This window comes from Sorex fumeus, unplaced genomic scaffold (genome assembly GCF_029834395.1).
Source record: "Sorex fumeus unplaced genomic scaffold, SorFum_2.1 ptg000020l, whole genome shotgun sequence".
NCBI classification, from domain to species: Eukaryota; Metazoa; Chordata; class Mammalia; order Eulipotyphla; family Soricidae; genus Sorex; species Sorex fumeus.
The window spans coordinates 14,854,548-14,866,743 of record NW_026606077.1 but is presented as its reverse complement, the minus strand read 5'-3'; the positions used below and the strand labels follow the sequence as shown (position 1 = coordinate 14,866,743).

At 48.4% G+C, this 12,196-nt stretch overlaps 1 protein-coding gene across 2 annotated transcripts in view; it reads left to right on the top strand.

Annotated features, from left to right (window-relative positions):
• LOC130022732 (histone H2A.V) overlaps positions 1-10,962 on the top strand; it is a 129,294-nt gene extending 118,332 nt beyond the window's left edge. For both annotated transcript variants that reach the window (XM_056113543.1, XM_056113542.1), the window contains exons 3-5: positions 2,345-2,458; positions 7,572-7,701; positions 9,569-10,962. In XM_056113543.1, the coding sequence (XP_055969518.1) occupies positions 2,345-2,458; positions 7,572-7,701; positions 9,569-9,630 (306 nt within the window). In that variant the 3' untranslated portion in view covers positions 9,631-10,962. The remainder of the gene's footprint in view (positions 1-2,344; positions 2,459-7,571; positions 7,702-9,568) is intronic.
• The last annotated feature ends 1,234 nt before the right edge of the window (positions 10,963-12,196 follow it).

Sequence of the window (12,196 nt, the reverse complement as noted above, 5' to 3'; positions counted from 1 at the left end):
GCCCCGTGCAAGACAAGAGCTACCAGCTATACTATTATTCTGGCTCGCATTTTCAAGGCCCTTTTATGTATCAGACAATAGGCTCAGTCTCTGAGAATAAATAAGGTACAGATTCTGCTTTAGCAAGCTCAGGAGTTTTTAGGGAAAAAGGAAAAGGAAGAGGCTGGAGCAGTAGTACAACAGGTAGGGGCTTGCCGGAATTCATCCCTGGCACTCCATCTGGTTACCCAAGCATTGCCAGGCATGAACCTTGAGCACAGAATCAGGAGTAAGCTTTGAGCACTACCAGGTGTGGCCAAAAGACCAAAATGAATAATAATTTAAAAATATAAAAGGAAGAAAATACACCTTTTTTCCTTATGGTTGTAATCTAGAAGTGCATATTTTGTGATTTAAAATGTTGTCATCAGGGGCTGGAGTGATAGCACAGCTGGTAGGGCGTTTGCCTTACATGTGGCCCAACCCGGGTTCGATTCCCAGCGTCCCATATGGTCCCCTGAGCATGGCCAGGAGTAATTCCTGAGTGCATGAACCAGGAGTAACCCCTGTGTGTCACTGGGTGTGACCCAAAAAGCAAAAAAGAAAATGTTGTCATATTGCAGACCATAGTGCCCAGAAGGAGAGAGAGAGGGAGTGAGGTGAGAGAGAGAGTGGGGTGGTGGAGGGAACGAAGGAGGGAGGAGGGAAGGAAAGTGCCTGCCTACTACCATAGAGGCAGGCTGGGGGTGGGGGCAGAGGGGGAGGGAAACTGGGGTCATTGGTGGTAGGAAATGAACACTACTGGCGGGATGGGTGTTGGGCCATTGTGTGACTGAAGCCTGGACATGAACAGTCTTGTAATTGTATATCTCATGGTGATTCAACTTAAAAAATATAAAGTTTTTAAAGAGGGAGAGAAAGTGTTGCCCTCAGCCTTCAAAAATGGCTTTTTGTTGTTTTGTTTTGTTTTTAATTTTTGTTTGGGGTTTTTTTTTTGGGGGGGGGGGTCACATCCTGCCTGTGATGCTCAGGGCTTACTCCTGTCTGCATTCAGGAATCACTCCTGGCAGTACTTGAGGACCATATGGGATGCCGGGGATTGGCGATTGGCACTCTCACCCCAGGCCCCAAAATACCAAGAATGGTATTTAATCAAGCCAAACTTGTATCAGGAAAAAAATAGTAAGAAGAAAGTAAGGGTCTTAGAATTTGCTTTTAATTTGTCTTTAGAAAGGAGGGCGCGGAGCGTGGCTGGAGAGACAGTACAGCAGGTAGGGTACCTTGTATGTGGCTGATCGGGTTTGATCTGTGGTTTCTCGTGCTGCACGAGGAGTGATTCCTGAGCACAGAACCTGGAGTTACCCCTGAGCACCATTGGGTGTGACCCAGAAAACAGAAAGGAGGTGCCTGTTGGAATGTTTTGTAAATGTGGAGGGTTTTGTTTGTTGGTTTTGTTATTTTTTCTTTGGTATTGGGGACCGTGCTCAGGGGCTACTCCTGGCTCTGTGCACAGGGTTCACTCCTGCTGATGCTTGGCAGACCATATTCCATGCTGGGATCAATCTGGGGTTGGCCACACGTAAGACAAATGCCTTAAATGTACTATCTCTCCGGTCCTCACTGTAGAATTTAAGGGCGATGTGCGAAAGGAATGGAGATGGTTAAAGGAAGTTGTTGAGAGGCTGCACAGTCAGGTGGGGTGTGGAGGGCTAGAGGAAAACAGGTGTTGGGGCCAGGCAGAGGGGTACGGAGGCTGCGGGAGTGGGGAGGCCAGACTGCTCTTTCAGAGAGTGTTTCTCACAACTAATAGTCGGGCCCCGCTGTACTATTTCTCCAGGAACAGGGTGCTCAGGAACAGTGGAGAGAAGACTGTGGGGCCCGAGGCTTTGTGTCTGGGTGTGAGTGGATTCCCAAACACCAGTGGGATTGTCGGGCCCCGCGCCTGCACTTCACAACTCCTCTTTCGTTTCAGACCAGTGCTTCATGATGTTTTGCAGAGGTTAAATTATAAACCCTGTGGCATTTAATTTTTTATGTTCTCGGTGAAGGTGATAATTAGGATATAGTTCACAAACTAAAGACTGTTGGGGGCTGGAGAGATAGCACAGTGGGTAGGGCTTTTGCCTTGCACGTGGCCGACCAGAGTTTGATTCCCAGCATCCCATATGGTACCCTGAGCACTGCCAGGAGTAATTCCTGAGTGCATGAGCCAGGAGTAACCCCTGTGCATCGCCAGGTGTGACCCAAAAAGGAAAAAAAAGACTATTAGATGGCAGGGGGCTCTGCTTCACTTGGGCTCTGCCGCCTTTGCTCATGCTCGCGCGCATCCTGTCAACGCACCCCATTGGCGTGCTCTCTCTTTCAGTTTCCTGTGGGCCGCATCCACAGACACCTGAAGACACGCACCACAAGTCACGGAAGAGTCGGTGCCACAGCCGCGGTGTACAGCGCAGCCATCCTGGAGTACCTCACTGCCGAGGTTGGTCAAGGGCTCGGACCCCCCTAAACCAGGAGTGGAGGCCTGTGAAAGTGGGTGTGGGACCAGAAAGGCTCGTCAGCTTCTCGCATGGCCATGCCACACGTTTCTGACCCACCTGCTCCTGCAGTGTCAAAAAGAGAAGCTATTTATTGGAGGGAAGGGGAGAGGGCGAGAGGCTCTCCCAAACAGTGCTCAGGGCTCCGGGCCCCTCCAGGTGATCTGAACTGATGTTTCCGTGCCGGGACCTGGCAATGGAGTCTGCATGTGCTCCAGCTCTTTGGGCATCCCTGGCCCTCGGCTTACTTGCTTTTCTGTTTGGAGTTACTTTGCTGAAGAGAAGTTGGAGGCATACTACAGTGCTCAGGGATCACTCTAAGTGGTGTTCAGAACCCACACACAGTGTCTGGGTTGACAGCGCCTCGCAGTGAATCGACCCTTGTCCTGCCCCTCCGGCTGCCTTGGTGTGCTCGTTCTTAGACTTCAGCAAGGGTTTGCGTTCCTGGCCAGTGGGCTTGCTTTGGGGACCGTGCACGTTCGCACTTGGGAGCTGCCCCTGACTTGGTACTTGGTCCTGTGGTGCTGGAGATGTGCTCTGTCTGCTAAGGTGTCACCCCAACTTTGGCGCCTCCAACCCATGTGGGTTTGTTTTTTTTTTTTTTTTTTTTTTTTTTACTTTTTGGGTCATACCTGTCGATGTGTGGTGGTTCCTCCTGGCTCTGCACTCAGGAATTAATTATTCCTGGTGGTGCTCAGGGACCATGTACCAGGCCGGAGAATTGAACCTAGGTCGGCCAGGACAAGTGCCCTACCCGCTGTACTATTTCTCCTGCCACCCTCTATCCATTTTTTACTTTTTTTTTTAATTTGGGGGTGCCACACCCAGTGGGGCTCCAGGCTTACTCCTGGCTCAGTGAGCAGGGTCACTGCTGGTGGGCTGAGGACCATGGAAGGTGCCGGGGATGAACCTAGGCCAGCACCCTCCCCACTGTGCCATCGTCTGGCTCCTCTATCCTTTGGTCTTGTTTTATTTTGGTTGTTTTTGTTTTTCGAGCCACAGCCAAAGTGCTCAGAGCTTACTCCGGTCTCTGCTTAGGGATCACTCGTGTGGGCTCGGGGCATCCTGCTGTCCCCAACCTAGCCCTTTGTTCACATCACCACACCCAGCAGCGCTTGGGAACTATGGGCTGCTCCGTGCCTTGCAGTTCTGGGCCCTGCAGCAGTGCTGTGAACTCATTCTCACCAACCTCCTGGGTTGCCTTCAAGCTCTCTGCATGCCTTGTTGTTGTTTGGTTTTGGATGGCACTCGGAGCTGCTCCTGGCACGATACCACAGCAGTGCTATGGACCCTGTGGTGCCTAGGGCAGCTCCAGGCTTCCCATGCGCTGGGAATATGCTCTAGCCTCCATTCCTGTTTCCGTCCTGGTAGTGGCAGAAGGTGGGAGCCGCGGCTTCTGATGCCCCAGCCAGCCAGTGATCCTGCGCTTAAGAGGCCTGGCAGTGGACTGTCAGATGATGCACACACAGTGCTGCTTGTTAGGCAGACTCTGAAGTACGTGTGTAGTTGGTGAAATTACAACATGACCTCTTAGGTATTGAAATGGGGGGGGGGGGGGTTGGACCAGCGTGATAGCACAGCGGTTAGGGCGTTTGCCTTGCACGCAGCCAACCTGGGTTCGATCCCCAGCATCCTATATGGTCCCCTGAGCACCATCAGCAGTAATTCCTGACTGCACAGCCAGGAGTAACGCCTGAGCATCTCTGGGTGTGACCCAAGACATAAAGCAAAAAAAAAAAGAAAGAAAGAAAATGGGGGTGATGGTATATTTAAAAGACACATGGGGCTGGAATGATAGCACAGCAGATAGGGTGTTTGCCTTGCATGCAGCTGACCTGAGTTCGATTCCCAGCATCTTATATGGTCCCCTGAGCACTGCCAGGAGTCATTCCTGAGTGCAGAGCCAGGAGTAACCCCTGTGCATCGCCGAGTATGGCCCAAGAGGCAAAAAGGGGAAAAAATCACATGTAATTTGTTGATAAGAAATTTGAGGGGCTGGAGCGATAGCACAGCGGGTAGGGCGTTTGCCTTGCACACAGCTGACCCGGGTTTAATTCCCAGCATCCCATATGGTCCCCCCGAGTACTGCCAGGAGTAATTCCTGAGTGCATGAGCCAGGAATACCTGTGCAACGCCAGGTGTGACCCAAAAAGCAAAAAATAATTTTTTTTTTTTAAAAAGAAATTTGATAAAAGACCTAATTGGTTCTTCTGATTCTTTGTGACTATGTAAAAAATTCTGTATTTTGCTCAGTTTGACATCTCAGAAAAATTAATTGGCAATGAATTTTTGGTGGCCGTGTTTTTGTATTTGGAACCACATCTAGTAGCACTGGGGCTGGGGGCACATGCCGTGCTGGGAATCGAACTTAGGGCCTTCCTTCCACGTGCCAGGCCTGTACTCTACTGCTGAGCTGTTTTCCTCCCCACCTGGGCAAGAGTTCTGAATTCTTGAGAGCGATGGAGCAGTACTTCCTCTATCCCTGCTCTTCCTTCTTAAGGAAAACAAATAGGAAGCCGTCAACTCCCGGGTCCCACAAGGTGGGGCAGCAGGCAGGCCCTGGCCTCGCGTGCCCTGACCTGATTTCAAGCCTAGGCACCACATACCCGTCAGGACTAAGACCTGAGGTGTGGCCCCAAGTTGGTAGCTTAGGTGACAAGGTAAGTAGTCTAGCAGAAACAAAAGGAAAGTGCTAGGACAGATATAGTTGGGAACTGGACTGAAAGATCCTGGTTTGATCTTAAGTGTCAGCATTGCTGTCATTTCTCTGGTCTGCCCAGTCACTTGTGTCCATCAGAGAGCCAGTAACTGAGTGCGAAGGTTTTCGCTGCATTTCCCAAGATGGGGGTCTGTATGGCAGTATGGAACTGAGAAGGTACTGAGATTTTGCCCACACCTGGCAGTGCTCAGGTATCTCCTGGCTCTGCACTTAGAAATCACTGATTACAGCTGGCAGAGCTCTGGGGACCATATGGGATTCTGGGGATTGACCCGCAGTCAACCACACGCAAGGTGAGCGCCCTCCAAGTTATGCTGCCCTCCGACCTTGAGAGCCCTGTCTCACCCCCCTTCCGCCCTTATCAGCCTGACACCTGCACTTCCTTGTGGCACTCAGACTCGTCAGCAGGGCTCACATTCTCTTCACATGAAGGCATGGACTTGGGGTTCAGAATGTTTCGCCTATCTAAACCCATTTTGTTTACAAAATAAAATTATAAATTTATATTGTTTTATGTAAATTTTTAATTACATAATAAATAGCAAAAGTAAATTAACTCAATTGCAGTTTCCAAGATCAAACAGTATTAAAAATAGATCCAACATCAGAAGCAGATACTATTTCCAGGGGTCGAATTCGGTTATTTCAGTCATCAGTACTAGATACAGAACACTGAAATCAGGGCCCGGGAGAGCTCAGAGGGCAGGAGTGCATGCTTGACTAGCGGGACAGTCCACCCTGGCACCACACGGTCCCCTCAGCATTGCCTGTAGCAGCCCCCCCAAGCCCCCTCCCCACTGCCCCACTGGTGAGCTCCAAGAAAGAAGGGAGGAGACTAAACTCTAAGGCTAGGGGACTCGCTTTCAGCCTTGGCTTCTCCTGGGGAACATTCGGGAAGACTATAGCTGTTTGTGCTGAACCTCACTCAGCCTGCCCCAGGAGAACAGAGTAGGGCTCTGGTGGTTTAGGAAGTCACCAAACTTCGGGGTAATTTTTCTGGGGTGGGGCTTGGGGTAACACCTAGCAGGGTTCACAGCTACTCCCTCGCAGTGCTGAGGGCTGAACTGGGGGTGGCTGCATTGCAGACAGGAAAGCACCTTGATTCCTGGCTGGCTGGGCTCCTGTGGGGTTATTGTTTTTAATGCTGGTTTGCTATTTCTCTAGCTGAAAATTGATGTCTTAGCTTACTGCCTGCAGGATGACAGGGTCCAGTTAAAAACTGGATATTCAAAATAGAATCAGGACTGGAGAAGATAGGACTGAAGGGAGGGCACTCGCCATACGTGTGGCTGACCCGGTTCCATCCCCAACACCTGAGTCCCCCGAGCAAATGAGTGATCTTGGAGCAGAGAGCCAGGAGTAACCCCGGAGAACAACCATGTGTGGCCAAACCCATCTCCCAAATGGAAAACAGACTAAAATTATCTGAAGTTGTTTTTTTTTTTCTTTTTGGGTCACACCCAGCGATGCACCGGGGTTACTCCTGGTTCATGCACTCAGGAATTACTCCTGGCCGTGCTTGGGGGACCATATGGGATGCTGGGAATCGAACCCAGGTCGGCCATGTGCAAGGCAAACGCCCTACCTGCTGTGCTATCACTCCAGCCCCCTGAAGTATATTTTTAACTTTTCTGTACGTATGAAATCAATTCCAGGAACTAGAACAATAGTACAGTGGGTAGGGACCTTGCCTTGCATGTCTGTACGGTCCCAAGCCCCACCAGAACTGGGCCCTGAGTAAGCCCTGAGCATTGCTGGGTGTGGCACAGAAACAAACAAAAAAATGTTTTAATTTGAAGCACTGGTTTACAGTAGTCCAGAAAACAAAAATAAAATAAGTTACATAATTTTTAGATGTTTTATTTTGGAGATCTTGATTACGGATAGTATTCTTTATTTTTTCTTTTTGGCTTTTGGGGTCACACCCAGCAGTGCACAGGGGTTACTCCCGGCTCTGCACTCAGGAATCACCCCTGGCGGTGCTCAGGGTACCATATGGGATGCTGGGAATTGAACCCGGGTCGGCCACATGCAAGGCAAATGCCCTACTTGCTGTACTATCACTCCAGCCCCAGTATTGTTCTTTCTACAGAAGTTTTTTGCTCAAGATTTAATTCTCCCACAGAGAGTGATTATAAAAGGGTCAAATGAAGTAACAACAGGCCTCTGAAAAACAAAACAAAAAGGTATTAGTGGCATTTATGTGTATACATGCTGATGTATACAGTGTCTTTATGCTCAGGTGCTACAGTGATCACTGTAGCTATAACTGCAAGTCCTCGCTGAGCCCTTTAGTGCTCTGTTCCACATGTGACACGCCGTCTGCCAATGCCTTGTAGGTGCTCGAGCTGGCAGGAAACGCTTCCAAGGACCTCAAAGTAAAGCGGATCACTCCGCGCCACTTGCAGCTCGCCATCCGTGGTGATGAGGAGCTGGATTCTCTCATCAAGGCTACCATAGCTGGTGGTGGTATGTATCATTTCTTCGTCCTACAGATCTGTGGCTCATACAGTATAAATCTCCAGCTAGAAAACAAAGTCTGTGAGTGATACGTCTGTTCAAGCTCTGGGGTTTTAGCCACGAGCAGTCTTTTTTTCCTCTCTCTTTAATTTTTATTGAATCATCGTGAGATAGATCATAACATGCTAATCATGATTGGGTTTCAGTCACACAGCCATCCATCCTTCCACCAGTGTACATTTCCCACCACCAATATCACCAGTTTCCCTTCCACCCTCCCCCAATGCCCCCCACCCCCAAGTCTTCCTCTATGGCAGGCACTTTTCTTTTCTCTCTGTCCTTTTGTGCATTATGGTTTGCAGTACAGGTACTAAGAAGTTACCGTGTTTGTTCATGGCATTTATTATTTTTATCAAGAAGGTAAGGCTGGAATAGCTTTTTTAACTGGGTGGTAGCTTTGGGGTGTGAATGTGACTTCCAGGGCTTCTAGAAGTACAGGGAGGTGAGTGGAGGTAGCCCTTCCTGACCCCAAGAACACCTGGAGATTTCAAATACAAACCCATATACCTGAATTTTCAGCAGATTATATCTCAGTGAGGTCTGTCCCGAGACAGTGGAGTCGGCTAGGAGTATGGTGACAATTTTGGATTGTGGAAGCAAATGGCTGTGGGGCTCTGCTTGGGTGGGCACCAGGCTAACCCGCCCCCCCCCCCACTCTGATTTATCCTGGTCTGTTCAGCCTTGCACGGGTCTGAGATGAACTGTGTCTTTTGCTTTCTTTCAAGATTTATTTATGGGTCTCTGAAGCAAGGCCATAGTCTTCGTTATTTTTTTTTTATATATATATACCTTTCAGTACCCCATCCTTCTCCAGAGTGTGACCTATACAGTAATATTTTTTTTGCTTTTTGGGTCACATCTGGCGATGCATAGGGGTTACTCCTGGCTCTGCACTCAGGAGTTACTCCTGGCGGTGCTCAGGGGACCATATGGGATGCTGGGAATCGAACCTAGGTCGGCCACGTGCAAGGCAAATACCCTACCCGCTGTGCTATCTCTCCAGCCCCTACAGTAATATTTTTATTTTAGCAAGTTCTTTGTCTAAATTATATAGGTGCTATGAAAATTTCTCAAAGGGCTAGAACACTTGCTTTGTATGTGGGAGGCTTGATTTGATTCCAAGGCACTCTGTTGGTCCCCTGAGCACCACCAGGAATAAGTCCTGAGCACTGAGAGTGCTACCAGGAGTAGCTGAACAATAAAAAAATAACTAAATTTTATATGTGCTTTTTGAAAATTGACCTTGAAGTGCCAGAGAGATAGTAGAGCAGGGAGAGCGCTTGCCTTGCACATGGCCAACCCGAGTTTAATCCCCATCATACCATTGGTCCCCTGAACACCATCCGGTGTGGCCCAAAAGCAAAACGGAAAAAAAATTGACCCTGAGGAATTGACCCTGTGTAATAGGAAGTATGGGCTGAGATAAATAGCCAGGTCGGCAGCTGTGAAGGTTACCTAAATCAGTGGTGCTGTCTTGATTTGCCCTTAATTTCCCAGAGACAGAACACCCCCAGAGTACACCACACCCCCCCAGAGTAGCAGCCTCCCTCTATAAACTTGTACTTCTCAGTCTGTCGAGAACCACCCTGGGAGTGCCCCCTGGGAGCACTGGTCACTCTGCTTAGATGCACAAGAGCTCACTGTTTCCTCGAGTTTTCAAGGATTTCTGGTCCCTGTTTAGGGCACCTGGTGTAGGAACTGTAACAGGCCAGACTGGAGAAACGAGAGCGAATTCATACTGTAAAATGTCCCCTTTTCAGGTTCCACTGACTTAGCGACTCAGTCACACTGTGTCACTGTGCTTTTTCCACCCTAGGTGTGATCCCTCACATCCACAAGTCTCTGATCGGGAAGAAGGGGCAGCAGAAGACCGCCTAGGCAGTTTCCGTGACTCTCCGTCCTGGCATCGTGCTGTTGCTGGAACGGAAGATGACGGGGCCGTGGGGGGGTTGAGAGCATTTCAGTGGGAAGCATAGATGGTTACTGTAGACAGGACAGAGAAATCTTAGACTCTAAGCAGGATGAAAGTATCTTCATGTGGCAGTAGTGACGTGCTGATTGGCAAGGTTTCTCTCGTGTATTTTATACAAAAATGGAATTGATAAACCATTTTTTACAAAAATTAATGGTCTCAAAACTGTTCTGTTTGTGATGTGTTGGAAATACTCTGCTCAGACTTTTATAAAAAATTTAAAAATTAAAGATTATTTAGAGTAGTCTTAAATTAGGAATATAGCTTCACCGTGATTGATACTGTACCACAGAGCCGTAGATTTTATCTGTAGTGACCATTGTGGTAAGTACCACAACAGGGGAAACTTTCCCGTCCAACCTGGGTACCCTAGCCATTAAGAGATGCGGCCCAGTTTTAAAGATGTGAAGAGTTGAAAGTGATAAGATTGTGGAGTGATCTGAATTATTTACTGAGTAATTACTATATGTCATGACCTGTGCTAAGTGCTTTACTGATTAGACATTTTATTGGGGGGCCTAATGAGATGGTACAGTGGGGAGGGCGGTTGCCTTGCACGCAGCTGACCCAGGTTAAATCCTCGGCACCCCGTATGGTCCCCTGAGCCCTGCTGGGAGTGATCCCTGAGTGCAGAGCCAGAAGTAAACCCTGAGCACCACTGGGTGTGTGACCCATAAAAACAACATTTTGGCTCTGCGGTTTGAGTCCAGGGCCTGACACATGGCAGACAGACAATGTCTGTGCTCTGCTCCCAGCCAGCGCAGCCTGCCCACTTAGTTCTAAGGTGTTGCTACTCTGTTTCCTGCAGGGTGTGTGTACACAGAAGTTAAAGGATTTGCCAGCATGCTTTTGTCTAGTAGAGAAAGTATCAGTGCTAGGTAAAGACTGAGATGTGACTGACTCCAAAGCTCACAGTTTCCTGGAATTGAAGTTTAATGTATCGGTTTTCTACTTTTGGCTCAGAATTACAATTTTCAGTGCTTTTATTGATAACAATGGCATTTAGTGATTTGTATAGTATTTTTAGAGTGATTTGTCAGTTTCTAAATAATTTAATAGATCTGATTAATGTACTAGTTCGTGATCCATCAGAAAATTCTATTTTCTGCCTGGAAGTTTTCATTAAAAAAATGAAAAAATTTAATGTTTTATAATGCAATACTCAATAAGACTCATTTTTCAAAGCTTATTTTGTTATGGAAAATTTCAAAAATATAGAAAAATAAAGAGAATAGTGTGATGAACCCTGTGTGCTTGCCCTGCAGTCTCCCACCACCCTGGGGGCAGCTTTGCTGTGTTTGTTGATCTGAATCCTCTTTCAGTATGATGTATTCAGGGTTATTTTGGTTTGTTTTGGGGGCCCTGTGCTTTCCTGGCAGGCTCTGGGAACAAATGTGGTGCCAGGGATCTAATCAAGTTCTGGTGTGCGCAAGGCAAGGTCCCTCCCATCTGGCCCCACAGAGCGTATTCTGGTGTCCGCACTCTGCCAGGTGGACATCAGAGTAAGTGTGTTTCTACCAAGGATACTGTTGTCCATAACTACAAAATTCCCAAGATCACTAGCATTTTATATATAGTTTTCAAATTACTTGTCTTGTAATTTTTACAAGGGTTGTTTTTGTGGGGTTTTTTTGTTTGTTTCCTTTTTAAGTTTCTGGGCTACACCAGGTGATTCTCAGGGGTAACTCCTAGCTCTGTGCTCCAGGAATCACTACTGGTGGGGTTTGGGGTAGCAAATGGGGGGAGCAGAGATGGGATCCAGGTTGGTCATGTGTGAGGCAAACGCCCTACGTGTTGTACTGTCGCTCTGGCCCCAGTTTGTTCTGTATAGACTTGAGTTTGGACCCAGACATGAAATAAGGCACTTGCACCGCATCTGGCCAAGTCGGGTTGGATCCCCAGCAATGTTTTGTTTTGTCTTTGGACCACTCCCAGCTGTACTCGGGGCTTATTTCTGTCTCTTCAGTTCTTTTGGCAGGGAAGTACTGGTGTAGCCTTCCACACAGTGCTCAGCCTGCTGGGAGGGCTGTGACGGGCCAGGGACTGAGCCGAGGCATGTAGAGCGGGCACTCGAAGCCACGTGCTTTCCCTGGCCCTTTTTGTTTTGTTTTGGAGCTGCACCCAGTAATGCTCAGTGCTCGTTCCTTGCACTTTGAGCAGGGATCACTCCTAGGGCTCAAAGGACCCATGGGGTGGCAGGAATCATCTCGGGCCAGCTGCATATGAGGCCAGCGCCCTCCCCACTGCATTTGCTCCAGACCCCAATCTCCTCACTAGTTAGTTCTAGTTGTTTTGTTTTGTTTTTCATCTACTGTAGCACTGTTCTCTTGTTCATTGATTTGCTCTAGCGGGCACCAGTAACATCTCCATTGTGAGACTTGTTACTGTTTTTAGCATATCAGATACTCCACGGGGAGCTTGCCAGGCTCTGCCGTGCAGGCTGAATACTCTCTGTAGCTTGCCCAGCTCTCC